General features: G+C 47.1%; 1 protein-coding gene and 1 long non-coding RNA gene across 3 annotated transcripts; both read left to right on the forward strand.

Annotated features, from left to right (window-relative positions):
- Positions 1-231: 231 nt before the first annotated feature.
- LOC148144113 (uncharacterized) lies at positions 232-2057 on the forward strand. Its single transcript, XM_087974591.1, has one exon. It carries the CDS (start codon positions 232-234, stop codon positions 1450-1452), a length of 1221 nt encoding a protein of 406 aa, XP_087830717.1. The 3' UTR covers positions 1453-2057.
- A 3418-nt stretch (positions 2058-5475) lies between these two features.
- On the forward strand, positions 5476-17263 carry LOC148144114 (uncharacterized). 2 transcript variants are annotated; one of them, XR_015751390.1, is made up of 3 exons: positions 5476-5760; positions 13694-13798; positions 16681-17263. It is a non-coding gene; the product is annotated as an uncharacterized LOC148144114 (long non-coding RNA). The 2 variants fall into 2 exon arrangements; XR_015751389.1 differs by lacking the exon at positions 5476-5760 and adding an exon at positions 7247-7351.
- The last annotated feature ends 2060 nt before the right edge of the window (positions 17264-19323 follow it).

Here is a 19323-nt window from a genome sequence, read left to right on the forward strand (position 1 = left end):
GTCACACAATCCATCAGGACCGCAACGATTTTTGACTGTGATTTCTGTGAGAGGGATCAACGCTTTTTGGTTCCTGTTTGAGGACGTTTTCAGCATCAGTGGGACTGGACGAGAGACCGCACTGTTGCAGCGCACTGTGTGTGGAGCCTGAAACAGTTATACGGCCTGGGAAGGGGATTTCACGGCAGGGAGGAGCTCTACACGTGTTTGTGTGCAGCTGAAGCTGTGGCCATGGAGAAACCTGAGGAATCCCACCCCGTGGAGAAACCGTGGAAGTGTGGCGACTGTGGGAAAGGCTTCCGTGTCCCGTCGGCCCTGGAGACTCATCGGCGCAGTCACACCGGGGAGAGGCCATTCCCCTGCACTGACTGCGGGAAGGCCTTCAGACATTCCTCCCACCTGTTGGCCCACCAGCAGGACCACACGGGAGAGAGGCCCTACAGCTGCCCAGATTGTGGGAAGGCCTTCAGGTATTCCTCCACCCTGCTGAGCCACCAGCGTGTCCACACAGGGGAGAGGCCCTTCAGCTGCCCTGAGTGCGGGAAGGCCTTTACCGACGTCTCCGCCCTGCTGAGGCACCAGCGGATCCACACAGGGGAGAGGCCCTTCAGCTGCCCTGAGTGCGGGAAGGCCTTTACCGACGTTTCCTCCCTGATGAGGCACCAGCGTGTCCACACTGGGGAAAGGCCCTTCAGCTGCCCTGAGTGTGGGAAGGCCTTCAGTTATTCCTCCACCCTGCGGAGCCACCGACGCGTCCACACGGGGGAGAGGCCCTTCAGCTGCCCTGAGTGCGGGAAGGCCTATACCGACGTCTCCGCCCTGCAGAAGCACCAGCGGATCCACACTGGGGAGAGGCCCTTCAGCTGCCCCGAGTGTGGCAAGGCCTTTACCCACGTCTCTGCCCTGCGGAGCCACCGGCGCGTCCACACGGGGGAGAGGCCCTTCAGCTGCCCTGAATGCGGGAAGGCCTATACCGACGTTTCCTCCCTGATGAGGCACCAGCGGGCGCACACAGGGGAGAGGCCCTTCAGCTGCCCCGAGTGTGGGAAGGCCTTTACTGACATCTCCTCCCTGATGAGGCACCAGCGGATCCACACGGAGGAGAGGCCCTTTGCCTGCTCTCAGTGCCGGAAGGCATTCAGCAATTCCTCCACTCTGCTGATCCACCAGCATGTCCACACGGGGGAGAGGCCGTTCACCTGCTCTCAGTGCGGGAAGGGCTTCACCTGCTCCTCTCACCTGCGAAGCCACCAGCGGATCCACACGGGGGAGAGGCCCTTCAGCTGCCCCGAGTGTGGCAAGGCCTTTAGCGATTCCTCCAACCTGCTGACCCACCAGCGGATCCACACCGGGGAGAGGCCGTTCACCTGCTCTCAGTGCGGCAAGGGCTTCACCCGCTCCTCCCACCTGCGGAGCCACCAGCGAGTTCACGTGCCATCGCAGGGGGATTGAAGGAGTGATGGCCGAGTGCCATTATCGATTGGACCATCAACCCAGTTCCAGGGACTCCGGGTTTGAATCCCTCCCCGACAGATGGCAGAATTGGTATTCGGTCAGAAATGTGGAGTTCGGAATCTAACGATGAGAGTGTTTCAGGGAGAGAGTGGTGCGGGGGAGAAAGCCCCCATCTGATTCACACTCTCCCTTGTTAGGGAAGGGAACCGCCATTGTGGGAAAGGATTCACTCGGTTGTTCCAGCTGCATCCTTTACCCGGTCTGGCCTACACATGACTCCAGACCCACAGCAGTCTGGTTGACTCTACACTGCCCCTTCCTGGCAAAGGAGTGGGGAGAAACTTACTTGGAGACAAGGTATGGGTTGAAATTGCTGAGTTAGGCAATACTTCCTCCAGGTTACGGCTTTACCAAGGATCCAATTACAAAGGGACAACTTGCTGCTGGCCAATAGTAAAGACAGTGAGGGGGGTCGGACAAGGGGAGGTGTGGTGTGTGCACTTTGACCTTGAGCTGTTCAAAAAGCAACTACTTTTTTCTCTGCCTTTTTGCTGGGGGGATCTGAAGCTGTAACAAAGTTGGGTTGCAATAAAGGTTACCTGAACTTACCACAGGGCTCAGACTCTCATTGAAAGCTTTGAGCTCCAAGAAGTTTTTGTTTTAAAGCTGCTCATTTCTTTCAGCCTCCTGCACTAAGTTTAGAACAAAGAACATAGAACAATCCAGCGCAGAACAGGCCCTTCGGCCCTCGATGTTGCGTCGACCTGTGAACTATTCTCGTTCCCCTACACTATCCCAAAATCATCCATGCACTTATGTAAGGATTGTTTAAATCTCCCTAATGTGGCTGAGTTGACTACCTTAGCAGGTAGGGCATTCCCCTCCCTTACCACTCTGTGTAAAGAACTTGTCTCTGACATCTGTCTTAAAGCTATCCCCCCTCAATTTGTAGTTATGCCCCCTCGTACACGCTGACGTGATCATCCTAGGAAAACGTCTTTCTCTGTCTACCCTATCTAATCCTCTGATCATCTTGTATGTCTCTATCAAATCCCCCCTTAGCCGCCGCCTTTCCAATGAGAAAAGGCCCAAGTCTCTCAGCCTTTCCTCATAAGACCTTCCCTCCAGACCAGGCAACATCCTGGTAAATCTCCTCTGCTTTTCCAATGCTTCCACATCCTTTCTGTAATTGGGTGACCAGAACTATACACAATATTCCAAGTGTGGCTGCACCAGCGTTTTGTATAGTTGCAGCATGATATTGCGGTTCCGGAACTCGATCCCTCTACCAATGAAACCTAACACACCGTATGCCTTCTTCACAGCACTATCCACCTGGGTGGCAACTTTCAGGGATCTACGCACATGGACTCCAAGATCCCTCTGCACATCCACACTACCAAGAATCTTTACATTGACCAAGTACTCTGCCATCCTGTTATTCTTCCCAAAGTGCATCACCTCGCATTTAGCTGCATTGAACTCCATTTGCCACCTCTCAGCCCAATTCTGCAGTTTATCCAAATTTCCCCCTGCAACCTGTAACATTCTTCTAAACTGTCCACCGACTTTAGTGTCGTCTGCAAATTTACGAATCCATCCACCTATGCCTGTGTCTAAGTCAGTTATAAAAATGACAAACAGCAGTGGTCCCGAAACTAGTAATTGGACTCCAGACTTAATATTTTCCATCAACCACCACTCGCTGCCTTCTTCCAGTTTCTAATCCAAACTGCTAAATCACCCTCAATTCAATGCCTCTGCATTTTCTCCATGTGGAACCTTATCAAAGGCTTTACTGAAGTCCAAGTATACCACATCAACTGCCCTACCCTCATCTACATCTACCTTCTCAAAGAACTCAATGAGATTTGTGAGACGCGACCTGCCCTCCACGAAACCATGTTGACTGTCTGAAATCAAATTGTTGCTTACTAGATGATTTTAAATCTTCTCTTATAATCCTTTCCAAAATCTTTTCTACAATAGATGTAAGGCTCACTGGTCCATAATTACCTGGGTCAACTCTGCTGCCCTACTTGAACAAGGGCACAATATTTGCAATCCTCCAGTCCTCTGGTACTAAACCCGTAGACAATGACGACTCAAATATCAAAGCCAAAGGCTCTGCTATCTCCTCCCTAGCTTCCCAGAGAATCCTCGGATAAATCCCATCCAGCCCAGGGGACTTGTCTACTTTCACTCCTTCTCAAATTGATAACACCTGTGTGTAACTGACCTCGATCCTTTCGAGTCTGATATCTCGTACCTCATTCTTTTCCTGAGTGAACACCGATACAGGGTCCATGCTCAACTTCTCACTTCTGTCTTTGACTGGCCCTATTCCTACCCTAATCATCCTTTTATTCCTCACATATCTATAGAAAGCTTGAGCGATTTCCTGTATTCTATTTGCTAAAGGCTGCTCCTGTCCTCTCTTTGCTCTTCTTAAATCTCTCTTTAAATCCTTCCTACGTGATTTGTAATTCTCCATCGCCTCATCTGTTCCATCTTGCCTCATCAACACATAAGCCTCATGGAACAGCATCATAAGACACAGAACTTATATCAAAACATCAGTGTCATGCAACTGATAGAATATATTGAACAAACTTAGATAGTCTTCATCTCTTAGAATGGGTGTGGGCTTTGGTTCATTAATATGTAACACTTTTAGAGTACTCAGTACAGTTCTGTTGGCCCTGTAATAGGAAGAATACTATTAGAGGGGGTTTAATAAAGATTTACCAGGATGTTGTAAGGACTGGAGGGTTTGAGGTTATAAGGAGAGGCTGGGACTTTATTCACTGGAGCACAGGAAGTTGGGGGGGGGGTGACCTCATTGAGATTGATAAAATCATGAGGATTGGAGGTAAGGTGAATAACAAAGGGCTCTTGCTTAGCGTCGGCGAGCTCAAAACTAGGGGGCATTTTTTTTTAATGTGAAGAGAGAGATTTAAAAGGAACCGGAGGGGCAACATTTTGAAAGAGGGTGATTTGCACGTGGAATGAACTTGCTGAGGATGTAGTAGATGCAGATACAGTGACAACATTGAAACAGCATTTGGATGGGTACGTGAATGGAAAGGTTAGAGGGATATGGGCCAAATGCAGGCAAGTGGGACTGGTTTAGTTTGGAATCCTGGTCGGCATGGACGAATTGGACCGAAGTGTCTGTTTCTGTGCTGGAAACCTTTATTGAAACTGGTAGAATTCTGAAAGGGGCTTGACAGGATAGATGCAGATAAAATGCTCCTTTGGTGGGGAGGGTCATCGAATTCCGACAATGTGGAAGCGGGCCATTCAGCCCATTGATTCCTCTCTGGCCCTCCTGAACAGTATCCCACCCATACCCAACCCCTTACTCCGTATTTCCCATGGCCAAGCCACCCTAACCTGTACATCCCTGGTCACTATGGGTAACTTAGCACGGCCAATTCTCCCTAACCTACACCCGAATCGATAACTTACCTTCTCAAGAATGTAATTTAAATGCAGAGCTTTTCTAAAAAAAATGTCAGTCTGACTCAACATTGGGACACAGACAGAATTCACACCTATTGTCTCTACTTATAAATAGGGCAACGTCTCTTCGAAATGTAGATTCATTTAGATATAACTGCGTCACTTTACATATGAAGATATCCCTTTGAATGTGCCACATCCCTTTGAAATGTAATCTCGTCCATTTAAACCTCTTTATTTGCATAACTACCCGTTAAAATGTCCACGTCCCTTTAAAATGCAGATTGCCCCTTTCGATATGACGCCGTTCCGTTAGATGTCGGAATATCTGTTTAAATTGAGCCGTGAGCTTTCCCAATGTAGACAGGGCTCCTGGAAACGTGGCAGTGTCCCCCCTGCAGCTGCAGAGCGAGACAGGAGAGTTTGTTTCTGTGAATGAGCAGTTGTAGCGCGAGGTGGCTGTTGCTTGGTGACGGTGAGGCTCCCCGGCCCCGCCCATCCCCCGTGCAGACGTCACGCGGGGGCGAAGGCGGTTGGGAGGAGAAGTCGCTCGAGCGGGGAAGCGGCGGGAGGGCGGCCGTTAGGAAAATGGCGCCGTGCGGCCCGGGGCAGACACCCGTCACTGGGCACCGCCGCCTTCCTGGCGCAGCTGCTGTGTCACGGCCACACCGGCCGGCTGTACAGCAGCCAGGAGCCGGTGAGCATTCTGGAGGCGGATGGGGTTAAGGGCCTGCTTGGGAACTCGTCGGCCGCCTGGGTGGTGGAGTTCTACTGGTCGTGGGGCGGCCCCTGTGTCAACTATGGGGCCACCTGGAAGGTACTGGGCCCGGGAGGTGAAAGGTGAGGCAGGTTGTGGGGGGGACGGAGGGGAAGGAATGTGGGGCCTGTCCTGTCATAGTGACATTTTACACTCACTTTCCATCTGCTTTTACTGGGGCTTGTGCTGTTTACCCCTCACTGTGTGTTTAATCCTTGTGCTGTTTCCCCCCTCACTGTGTGTTTAATCCTTGTGCTGTTTGCCCCTCACTGTGTGTTTAATCCTTGTGCTGTTTGCCCCTCACTGTGTGTTTAATCCTTGTGCTGTTTGCCCCTCACTGTGTGTTTAATCCTTGTGCTGTTTGCCCCTCACTGTGTGTTTAATCCTTGTGCTGTTTGCCCCTCACTGTGTGTTTAATCCTTGTGCTGTTTGCCCCTCACTGTGTGTTTAATCCTTGTGCTGTTTACCCCTCACTGTGTGTTTAATCCTTGTGCTGTTTGCCCCTCACTGTGTGTTTAATCCTTGTGCTGTTTGCCCTTTGCTGTTACTTGTGCAATTGCTGAGGGTAGTGTGTAAAGACTAGTGAAGGAGATTATGCACCAGCATGTATATGTTCCTCAGGCATTGAAGGGGCAGGATCTGTTGAGAATGGTTGGTCAAGTGTGTGGTGTACTAAACCTTGTTAATATGGGTATAGTTATGATTTGGAGATGCCAGTGTTGGACAGGGATGTACAAAGTTAAAAATCACACAACACCAGGTTATAGTCCAACAGGTTTAATCAGCTGATGAAGTAGCATCGCTCCGAAAGCTAGTGTGCTTCCAATTAAACCTGTTGGAATATAACCTGGTGTTGTGTGATTTTTAACTGGGTATAGTTTGTTACTTGGAAAATATACTTTTTATTATTTAGAGTCATAGAGATGTACAGCACGGAAACAGACCCATTTGGTCCAACCTGTCCATGCCAGCCAAATATCCTAAATTAATCTAGTCACATTTGTCAGCACTTAGCTCATATCCCTCTAAACCCTTCCTATTCATAGACCCATCCAGATGCCTTTTAAATGCTGTAATTATACCGGCTTCCACTACTTCCTCTGGCAGTTCATTCCATACAAGCACCACCCTCTGCATGGAAACGTTGCCCCTTAGGTACCTTTTATATCTTTCTGCTCTCGCCCTAAACCTATGCCCTCTAGTTGTGAACTTCACCCCAACACTGAGGAAAAGACATAAAAACATTGAGCAGCCAGACAAATGCAAAAGCAATAAAATATCGAGGCACATAGTGTAAAACAAATTATGGCTCTAATCCTTTTTGTTCTCTGAGGCATATGGACACTTAAAATTTGTCAATAACGTCAGCATTGCTACAGAGCATATTGTGTACACTCCTCAGTGTCAACAAGCAGGCACATGTTTGCCGGTGTCACCAAAACATTGGGCATGTTCCTCGCTGTCGGCAGAAAAGGGGCGAGACCTACTTTTGATGGACAAATAAGGAGCACTGGAGGACCAGAAGGAGAGTTGTCCTCATGCCAATTGGAGCTCCCCTATTGTCTGAATGCGGAAGGTGGACCATGAGCTTCTTAAGGTCCTGCTCCTCCTCTCACACTGAATGAAGATTGAGCTTCAACTCAGACTGCAACTTCCTTCCTCTGTCCAACATCTGTGAGTACAGCACTCTCTTTTCTCACCCCCTTTTCCATTTACGTTTCATTCTGGGGTTCAATTGTTGACTTGGAGCAACTGAAAGGAATGGGAATGAATCCAGCGAGGGGATAGACTCTGGAAAAGTTAGTCCATGTCTGTGTCTCAATTGGCAAAACAGACAAGCAGGAGTCTGGAAGAATGCAGCAAGCCAGGCAGTATCAGGAGGTGGAGAAGTCGACGTTTCGAGTGTAACCCTTGTTCAGGACTGGGGGTGAGTATAGGGAGAGCTGCAGAACAAGGGTATGCTGAGGGCAGGGTGATGAAGTGGGGATAGGTGTAAATAGGTAGAGGGTACGACCTGGTTGGTGAATGTGAGGAAGGAACCTAGTTGGTGGCAGGGAGGTGGAGGGGCAGGGGCTCGGAAGGGAGGTTATTTGAAATTGGAGAACTCACTGTTGAGTCCTTCGGGCTGTGGACTGCTCAGGTGGAAGATGAGATGTTGTTCCTCCAATTTGCACTTTGGTTTGTTGTGGCAATGGATGGGGCCAAAAATGGTCATGTCAGAAAGGGAGTGGGAAGGGGAATGAAAATGGGTGGTGACTGGGAGGTCCGATCGGCCTCTGCAGACCTTGCTGCGATGCTCGGCGAACCGTTCCCCAAGTTTATGCTCATGCTCCCCGATGTAGAGAAGGCCACAGTTGGCAAATACAGTACCCCAACGTAAAGTTACAGCCTTGGCTCTGAAAAAAAGTAGAAAGGTATATTGTTTAAATGGTGATATATTGGGATGTGGAGAAAGTGAGGACTGGAAATGCTGGAGATTAGAGTCAAAAAGTGTGGTGCTGGAAAAGCGCAGTAGGTCAAGCAGCATCCGAGCAGTAGGACAGTCGAGGTTTTGGGCGCAAGCCCTTCATCAAGAGTGATGCGTGGATGTTCAGGGGGCATCAGTGTCCATCTGTGCCAGTTGTCAGATAGGTGCAGCAGGCAATGAGCAAGGCAAGTGGTGTATTAGCAAGAGGAATTAAGTTCAGAAGCGGGGATGTCTTCCTGCAGTTGGGGGGTCATTGAATATTCGAGGAGATAGTGAGGTCTGCCGATGCTGGAGATCAGAGCTGAAAATGTGTTGCTGGAACAGCGCAGCAGGTCAGGCAGCATCCAGGGAACAGGAGAATTGACGTTTGATTCCTAAAGAAGGGCCTATGCCTGAAACGTCGATTCTCCTGTTCCCTGGATGCTGCCTGACCTGCTGCGCTGTTCCAGCAACACATTTTCAGGTCATTGAATATATTCAAGGCTGAGTTCATCTGATTTTTATGTGGATGTTTATGGGGAAGGCAAGAAAATGGTCTTGAGACAAGTACAGAACTGAGTTACAGAACCATACAAGCACAGAAACAGACCCTTCAGTCCAACTAGTCCATGCTGACTATGTTCACCAGCTAAACCAGTCCCACCTGCCAGTGTTTTGTCCCATACCCTTCTGAACATTTCCTAATCATGTAATTATCCAAATGTCTTTTAAACCTTGTAACTGTACCTGCACCCACCACTGCCTCTGGATATTCAGTCCACACGTGAACCACACTCTGTATATAAAAAATATTGTGCCCTTCAAGTCTTTTTAAAATCTCTTTCTCCTCTCACATTCAAAATTTGCTCCCTCATCTTGAAACCCCCAGCCTAGGGGAAGGACACCTGTCATTCACCTCATCTCTCCCCTCATGATTTTATAAACCTTGATAAGGTCACATCTCCACCTCCTATGCTCCAGTGAAAACGTCCCAGCCCATCCACCTAGATGCAGGTAGATCCATATCCAGTCATGATCGGTTCAATGCTGGTCCCAATTCTCTCTCTCGGTGTCCAGGACAGCAAGAGACCACAAGACATAGGAGCAGAAATTAGACCACCAGGTCTGCTCATTCCATTCAATCATCGCTGATCAGTTTCTCAATCCCATTCTTCCACTTTCAACAAAGTGAAAACGGACGGAGAGAGTGTGGGATGGAGATTTTCCGCTTCTAGGGAATAATAGAGGAAAGAGAGTTCACTATAAATTAGAATTTTTGGGATCGGCTGATGAGCCGAGTGTCAGTTGGAGTTTAATTTAGAGAAGTCTGAGGTTTGCATTTTGGTCAAGCAATCCAGGCAGGACTGATGCAGTTAGGGGAATGTTGCAAAATAAAGAGACCTTGGAGTGCAGGTTCATAGTTCCTTGAAAGTGGAGTCTCAGGTGAATAGAATAGTGAAGAAGGCGTTTGGTTTGCTTTCCTTCATTGCTCAGAGCATTCAGTATAGGAGTTGGGAGGTCATGTAATACACCCTTCCCCCTCAAATGTATGGTATCCAACTGCTTCATTGTTTCTCGTGAATACAGCCCACACCTCCCGCTACTGCCATAACATGAAAGCACTAGCTTTTGGAGTTCTGCTCTTTTATCAGGTGGTTGTGGAGAATAAGATCATGATCACAGAATTTATAGCCAAAGGAGTCCAGTGTCATGGAGATGTGATACATTAAACAATTTAGATTAAATCTTCCATCTTTTAGAATGGGGTTCTGTTCTTTGGTATGTTAATCCCAGAACCTGTTTTCAATAACTTTCTCAAGAACGTAATTTAAATGCAGAGTTTTTCTATCCAAAATGTCAGGCTGACTCGGCATTGGGACCCAGACAGAATTCACACCGATTGAAGGGTAGGCTGGGACTTTTTTCATTGGAGCACAGGAGGTTGAAAGGTGAAGGTGTCGGGTGCCTCGTTAGCAAGTTTGCAGATGACGCTCAGATTGATGGAATATCAGATAGTGAAGGGGACTGTCAGATGATACTGCAGAATATAGATTGGAGAGTTGGGAAGAGAAATGGAGTTTAATCCAGACAAATGCGAGGTGATGCATTTTGGAAGGTGCAATTCGAGAGCAAACTATACATTAAATGGGAAGGTCCTGGGGGAAATTGATGTACAGAGAGATCTGGGTGTTCAGATCTATTGCCGTCTTCAGAGAACAATGTCTGTCAGTAGAGTGGTTAAGGCAGCATACAACATGCTTTCCATCATCGGACGGAGTATTGAGTACAAGAGCTGGCAGGCCATGTTGAAGTTATATAAGAATTTGGTTCGGCCACATTTGGAATACTGCTGTACAATTCCGGTCGCCAGATTTCCCAAAGGATGTGGATGCTTTGGAGAGGGTGCAGAGGAGGTTCACCAGGATGTTGCCTGTTATGGAGAGCGCTAACTATGAGGAGAGGTTGAGTAGATTAGGAGTATTTTCATTGGAAATAAGGAGGTTGAGGAGGGGTCTTGATTGAGGCCTATAAAACCATGAGGCATGTAGACAGGGGTGGATAGGAAGAATTTTTTTTCCCCCCATAGGGGAAGACTTAATTACTAGGAGTCACGAGTTCAAAGTGAGAGGGGAAAGGTTTGAGGGAGATCTACATGGAAAGTTCTTTACGCAGAGGGTGGTGGGTGCCTCATGCAGTGGAGGCAGTAGGGCTGGGATCGATAGCGTCATTTAAGATGTATCTAGACAGATACATGAATCGGCAGGGAGCAAAGGGATACAGATCCTTAGAAAATAGGCGGCAGGTTTAGATAGAGAATCTCGATCAGCATAGCCTTGGAGGGCTGAAGGGCCTGTTCCTGTGCTGTAAGGTTCTTTGTTCTCTTTATAGAGGTTTCCAAAACGATGAGGGGCATAGATAAGGTGAACGGCATGTGTCATTTCAAGATTAGGCTGCAAATTAAGGTGAGAGGAGAAAGATTTTAATAAGAGATGAGGAGCACCTTTTTTGTAAACAGAGTGGTTTGTGTGTGGAATAAATGTCCAGAGGAAATAGTGGATGCTGGTTGTGTAACAACGTTTAAAAGACATTTGGATAAGTACATGAATAGGAAAGGTTCAGGGGGATATGGGCCAAATACAGGTAGGTGGGACTAGTTTAGTTTGTGAATATAGTCAGCATGGACTAGTTGGGCTGAAGGGTCTGTTTCTGTGCTGTATGACCCTTTAACTGTTCTGTACTGGTCTTAAAATCATTTTACTTGCCTTCCCCCAGAAACATCCACTTCTTTCTTGTTCTAAAATCAGACGAACTCAGCCTTGAATATATTCAATGACCCCCTAACTGCAGAGACTTCTGAACTCATTTCCTCTTGCTAATATACCACTTGCCTTGCTGATTGCTTGCTGCACCTGTCTGACAACTGGCAATGACTGGTGTGGAAGGATGCTGAGGCCACTGTTTACATCCACACATCATTCCTGAGGAAGGGCTCATGCCTGAAACGTTGATTCTCCTGCTTCTCGGATGCTGTCTGATCTGCTGTGCTTTTCCAGTGCCACACTTTTCAACTGTCATCTCCAGCATCTGCAGTCCTCACTTTCTCCGCATCCCAATATGTCACCATTTAAACAACGCACCTCCTTTCAGCAGTTATTTGTTCGTAACTGAGGCTATAACTTCACGCTGTGGGACTGCATTTGCCATGTGTTTGCCAATTGAGATACAGACCTGGACCAACATTTCCCGACTCTGTCCCCTCCCTGGATTCACTCACTTTCTTCAGTTGCTGCAAGTCAACAATTGGCTTCTCATTGGTCCATTTGAAGAAGGATTTGCGCCATTTTTGCAGACAGCAAAGAGCGTGAATGGCTTTTGCTGAACCAGCATGGAAACAGACCCTTCGGTCCAACCCGTCCATGCCGACCAGATATCCCATCCCAATCTAGTCCCACCTGCCAGCATTTGGCCCATATCCCTCCACACCCTTCCTATTCATGTACCCATCCAAATGCCTCTTAAATGTTACAATTGTACCAGCCTCCACCACTTCCTCTGTCAGCTCATTCCATACACGTACCACTTTCTGTGTGAAAAAGTTTCCCAGTAGGTCTCTTTTATATCTTTCCCCTCTCACCCTAAACCTATACCCTTGACTTCTGGACTCCCCCACCCCAGGGAAAAGACTTTGTCTATCTATCCTATCCATGCCCCTTTTGTGAACCTCAGCTTCCGACGCTCCAGGGAAAATAGCCCCAACCTGTTTAGCCTCTCCCTATACCTCAAATCCTCCAACCCTGGCAACATCCTTGTGAATCTTTTCTGAACTCTTTCAAGTTTCACAAAATCTTTCCAATAGGAAGGAGACCAGAATTGCACACAATATTGCAACAGTGGCCTAACCAATGTCCTGTACAACAGACACATGACCTCCCAACTTCTGTACTCAATCCTCTGACCAATAAAGGAAAGCATACCAAACACCACCTTTACAGTTCTATCTATCTGCGACGCCAGTTTCAAGGAGATATGAACCTGCACTCTGAGGTGTCTTCGTTCAGCAACACTCCCTAAGACCTTACCATTAAGTGTATAAGTCCTGCTAAGATTTGCTTTCCCAAAATGCAGCACCTCACATTTATCTGAATTAAACTCCATCTGCCACTTCTCAGCCCATTGGCCAATCTGGTCAAGATCCTGTTGTAATCTGAGGTAACCCTCTTCACTGTCCACTGCACCTCTAATTTTGGTATCATCTGCAAACTTACTAACTGTACCTCTTATACTCGCATCCAAATCATTAATGTAAATGACAAAATGTAGAGGGCCCAGCACCGATCCTTCTGGCACTCCACTGGTCACAGGCCTCCAGTCTGAAAAACAACCCTCCATCACCACCCTCTGTCTTCTACCTTTCAGCCAGTTCTGTATCCAAATGGCTAGTTCTCCCTGTATTCCATGAGATCTAATCTTGCTAATCAGTCTCCCATGGGGAACCTTGTCGAACGCCTTACTGAAGTCCATATGGATCACATCTACTGCTCTGCCCTCCTCAATCCTCTTTACTTCCTCAAAAACTCAAAATTTGAGATATGATTTCCCACACAAAAAGCCATGTTGACTATCCCTAATCAGTCCTTGCCTTTCCAAATACATGTACATCCTGTCCCTCAGGACTCCCTCCAACAATGTGCCCGCCACCGATGTCAGGCTCACTGGTCTATAGTTCCCTGGCTTGTCCTTACCACCCTTCTTAAACAGTGGCACCACATTAGCCAACCTCCAGTCTTCCGGCATGCGCAGTGTTCTCTCCTAGCAGATTTAAAGTGTCCAAATGCCACAATTTCTTCCCCCGTCACTCGACATAACCGCGCATGCTCCTTTCTGTGTTTGATGTTCATCTTCCCTATAACCCTCATGATTTTATAAATCTCAAATGAGGTCACCCCTCAACCTCCTGTGCTCCAGTGAAGAGTGTCTCAGCCTCTCCTTACAACTCAAACCCTCCAGTCCTGGCAACATCCTGGGAAATCTTTACTGAACCCTTTCTAATAGAATTCTTCCTATTACAGGGCCACCAGAAGCGTTCTCAGTACTCTACAAGTGGCTTCAGCAACATCCTGTACAACTTCAACATTATGTCCCAGCTCCTTTATTCAATGGTGTGAACAATTAAGGTAAATGTGCTGAATGCCTTCTGAAGCTTCCTTCCAGCCAGTGATGCAACTTTCAAAGAAGTATATATCTGAACCCCCCCCCCCCCCCCCGCCCCCCACCATATCCCTCTGTACAAGCCCGGCCCTTCCTTATTTTGGCAAAATGCAACCCCTCACCTTTTATCTATACACATGTTCTCTCTCAGACATACACACATACACGCCCCCCCCCAACACACACACCCTTTCACAGGCTTCTCCTCCATCACACTCACTTTACCAAGCATGTGCGCACATACTCTCTTACACGCACTCTCATGCTGCACACATACATATAACAATGTGGTGCATTTGCAGAATTATATTTGCAGATATATTCAATTTTGCACAAAACGCACAATATGCAGGTAGTCAATCCATGTAATATTTTATAAATTCCTAGTTTGGAAATAGAACCAGTCCGATTTAAGATTGGGATACTCTCACACCTTTCATGCATTGTCTGGACTGAGATGTCACCTGTTTTTTAAAAAGACCTTAAGTGATCTTGAGAATATGACTTAATAGTAGTACTGCGATGTACACATTAATGAACTAAAACCTGCAACCCATTCTAAAAGATGAAAGATTTAACAACAATCTATGTTTGTCAATATATCATCAGTTGCATGACATTGATCTTTTGCTCTTAACTCTGTGTCTTATGATCCTGCTCCACAGTTACCCGATGAAGGAGCAGCACTCCGAAAGCTGGTGCTTCCAAATAAACCTTTTGGACTATAACCTGGTGTTGTGATTTTTAAACCGTGTCCAACCTAGTCCAACAGCAGCACCTCCACCTCGTTTCTAGTGAACACAGCCCATACTTCCCAGTGCTGCCAGTAAACTGCCGATGAAACGATGCACTCCTGAAAAATTTATAGTATCTAACGAAACCAGCTACTCATTCACTGCTCCATCTAATACACAACATTGGAAACTTAGTGCAGAAGGCTGCAAGAAATGAGCAGCTTTAAAACAAAAACCGCTTGGAGCTTTCAATGAGAGCCTGAGCCCAGCAGTACGTTCTGGTTACCTTTTATTTTGTGTCCCAACATGGTTACAGCTTCAGATCCCCCCCCCCCAGCAAAAAGGGCAGAGAAAGAGTAGCTGTTTTTTAGACAACTCCACAACAGGGGAGAGGAGCAAAGGGCGGGGCAAGGCCAACAGCAGGCCCCCACACTACGCCTGCATTGCCTTGCACAGTTTACAAAAATGACTTCCCCTTCAGAGACTTCCCCTCTGTGTGGGAGCAGGCCAACTGGCCCAAAGGCTACACACCGATCCTCCGAAAGGTAACCCACCCACACAATTCCCCTATTGCTCAACATTTACCCTTGACTAATGCACCTAACCTGCACATCCCTGGGCACTATCTGAACCTGGACAAAGTTAAAAATCTCACAACACCAGGCTAAGTCCGACAGTTTATTTGGAAACACGAGCTTCGGAGCACTGCTTCTTCATCAGGTGATTGTGGACAATAAGATCATATGGCACAGAATTTATAGGAAAACATTACAGTGCCCTGCCACTGAACTGATATATTGAACAAACCTGGATTTTTAAGTCTTTCATATTTTAGAATAGGTTGCAGCAATCATTAATTAGATTACTTAGTGTGGAAACAGGCCCTTCGGTCCAACAAGTCGACACCGCCCCGCCGAAGCGCAACCCACCCATACCCCCTAAATTTACCCTTTACCTAACACTACGGGCAATTTAGCATGGCCAATTCACCTGACCTGCAGGTCTTTGGACTGTGGGAGGAAACCAGAGCACCCGGAGGAAACCCACGCAGACACTGGGAGAACGTGCAAACTCCACACAGTCAGTCGCCTGAGGTGGGAATTGAACCCAGGTCTCTAGAGCTGTGAGGCAGCAGTGCTAACCACTGTGCCACCGTGCCGCCCACTAAACAAAAACAAACATTGCATAGGGCTTTCTGATAGGAAGGAAACCAGAATTGCATGCAATATTCCAACTGTACAGCTGTAACATGACCTCCCAACTCCTGTACTCAATACTCTGACCAATAAAGGAAAGCATACCAAATGCCATCTGCACTATCCTATTGACCTGCGACTCCACTTTCATAGAGCTGTGAACCTGCACTCCAAGGTCTTTTTGTTCAGCAACACTCCCTCGGACCTTACCATTAAGTGTCCAAGTCCTTCTAAGATTTGCTTTCCCAAAATGCAGCACCTCACATTTACCTAAATTAGATTCCACTTGCCACTTCTCAGCCCATTGGCCCATCTGATCAAGATCCCATTGTAATCTGAGGTAACCTCCTTCGTTGTCCACTACACCTCCAATTTTGGTGTCATCAGCAAACTTACTATACCACTTATGCTCGCATCCAAAAGGTAGTGGGCCCATTATCTATTTTCAAAGTGGAATTTACAATATATTACATGTATTGACTGCCTGCAGATTGTGCAGTCTTTGAGCAAAGTAGAATGTATTTGCAAACATCATGCTACAAAGACAAACTCCCACCATGGATGATCTATCATGTGTGCATGAGATAGAGAAAAAGTCCATGTCCGTGCTGTATATCTCTGTCTATTTGATAACAGATGCTTTATTCCTGTTGGTGTAAATGTTGTTGTAATTCATAGCTGGGTACTAATAGATGTAAGGGTGACAGAATTCCTCAAGTAGGGCACTGTAAGATTCCTGAGAGACCCCTATTCCTGGTTTACTTCCTCATGAACAAACATTAAGCACGTGCGCCTATTTATGATTTTTGTTTCATTTTTTCTTGTTTTATTCCCTGCTATGACTGCACCTTGTATCAGGATGGTTGACGGGCTGGGAGATTGTGGGTTGGGTCTTGATTGAATATTTTATCGTTCCAGAAGTTATAAAAGGCGGGGTCAAAGCTTTAACAGTAATCCAGCAGAGCTGAGAACAGACCGACATCTTAGTCTGTGGGAACAGGAGGATCAACACGGGACAGAGAAATCAGGGCCTGAAATCTGAGCTGACACCAGACCATCCTGTGATCCAGTGCTTTGATTAGCAGCATCCTTCTACATCAGTCAATGCCAGTTGTCAGACAGGTGCAGCAAGGCAAGTGGTATATTAGCAAGCTGAACTGAGATTAGAAGTAGGGATGTCTTCCTGTAGTTAGGGGGTCATTGAATATATTCAAGGCTGAGTTCATCTGATTTTTGAACAATAAAGTGTGGATTTCTTTGTGCGCAGGAGGTTTTTTTTTTATTTTGAATGGTTTATGTGTTGGATGCAGGTACAGTATCCACGTTGAAGGCGGAAGGCAAGAAAATGGTTTTAAGACCACGACAGAACAGTTATGTTAGACAGCACAGAAACGGACCCTTCAGTCCAACTATTCCATGCTGCCTACGTTCTCAAACTAAACTAGTGCCACTTGCCAGTGTTTGGCCCATATCCCTCCGCACCGTGCCTCTTCATATACTTATCTAAATGTCTTTTAAACGTTGCATCTGAATGTGCATCCACCACTTCCTCTTTACATTCACTCCACACGTGAAACACTCTGTTTATAAACAAACTTTTCCTGATTCTGTCCGCTCCGTGAATTCATTCCCTTTCCTTTCGGTTGCTGCAAGTCGTAAATTGAAGCCCAGAATGAAAATCATGGAAAAGGAGTTGTGAAGAGAGTACCATACACACAGATGGTTGACAGAATAAGGAGGTTACAGTCTGGAGCAAACTCAATCTTCATTCAGAGAGAGCAGCAGCAGCTTCCGAAGCTCATGTTCCAACGTCTGCATTCAGACAATAGGAAGGCTCTGATTGGCAGAAGGACCAGTCACCTTCCGGTCCTCCAGGGCTCCTGACTGGCCTCTTTCACTACCCTGTCTCCCAATGATGCATCTTTCAAAGAACTATGTACCTGATTTGGAGATGCCGCTGTTGGACTGGGGTGTGCGAAGTTAAATTTCACACAATACGAGGTGATACTCTAACAGGCTCATTTGTAAGCACTAGCATTTGGAGCACTGCTCTTTCATCAGGTGGTTGTGTCTTATGATCCTGTTCCACAAACACCCAATGAAGAAGCTCGTGCTTCCAAATAAGCCAGTTGGACGATAACCTGGTGTTGAGTTTTAACTTTATCCACCCCAGTCCAACACCAGCACCTCCACATCATGTCTAGTGAACCAAGCACACACTTCTCAGTGCTGCCAGGAAACTACAATGCTGATGACATTGCACTCCTGAAAATTTTACAATTTCTAACAATGCTGGCTACTCATTCACTGCTGCAACCGATACACAACATTGGAAACATAGTACAGGAGACAGTCAGAAATGAGCACAGCAGGTCAGGCAGCATCTGAGGAGCAGGAACATCAACGTTTCTGGCAAAAACCTGAGGAAGGGCTTTTGCCCGAAATGTCAATTTCCCTGGTCCTCGCACGCTGCCTGACCTGCAGTGCTTTGCCAGCACCACTCTAATCTTGACTCTGATCTCCAGCATCAGCAGTTCTCACTTTCACATGTAAAATGAGCAGTTTTAAAACAAAAACCTGTTGCAGTTTAAAGCTCTCAGTGAGAGTCTGAGCTCAGTGTGAAGTTCAGGTAATCTTTATTGTGACCCAACTTTGTTACAGCTTCAGAATCTACCAGCAGAAATGCGTAGAAAAAGTAGCAATTTTTTAAAAATAGCTCAAGGTCAAAGTGCAACCCCTCACTTTCTTCATTATTGGTCACCACTGAGTCGTCCCTTTGTAACTGCATCCTTGGTACAGCTTTAACCTGGAGGAAGTATTGCCTCACTCAGCAATTTCAACCTGTATTCCAATCAAGTTGGATGAGCAGCGTAGAGTCCACCAGACTGTTGTGGGGCTGGAGTCACATGTAGGCCAGACCGGGTAAAGGATGCAGCTGGGACGACTGCTCTAATAACTGCTCAAGTCTTCCCTAAAAAAGAACTGAGTGAATCAGATGGGGGTTTTCTTCCACCCCCACCCCACCGACAATGGTTTCACCGTTAGATTCTGAACTCCAGATTTCTGACCAAATTCGAATTCCACCATCTGTGTGGACCCGTTGGTGCCTCAACAGGTTGGAGGATTCACGGAATGTCCTTCTGCACTCGGGGCAGCTGAAGGGTCTCTCCCCCGTGTGGACCCACCGGTGCCTCAGCAGGGCAGAGGCCTGGGTAAAGGCCTTCCTGCACTCAGGGCAGCTGATTCCCTGCTGTGACTACACTGTGCCTGGATTGTTGACTGGCTGGGAGATTGTGGATTGAGGCTTGATTGACTAAATGTTTGTCCCAGAAGGTGTAGAAGGGGGGTTCAGAGCTTCAACAGACATCCAGCAGAGCTGAGAACAGACAGACATCCACATGCCTTTTAAATGTTGTAATTGTGCCAGCCTCCACCACTTCCTCTGGCAGTTCGTTCCATACATGCACCACCCTCTGAAGTGGTTGCCCCTCCAATCTCTTAAATCATTCCACTCTCACCTCAAACATATGCCTTCTAGTTTTGGACTGCCATACCCTGGGG

Source organism: Chiloscyllium plagiosum, unplaced genomic scaffold (assembly GCF_037043375.1).
Source record: "Chiloscyllium plagiosum isolate Xiang-an unplaced genomic scaffold, Cpla_swu_hap1 HiC_scaffold_27, whole genome shotgun sequence".
NCBI lineage: Eukaryota > Metazoa > Chordata > Chondrichthyes > Orectolobiformes > Hemiscylliidae > Chiloscyllium > Chiloscyllium plagiosum.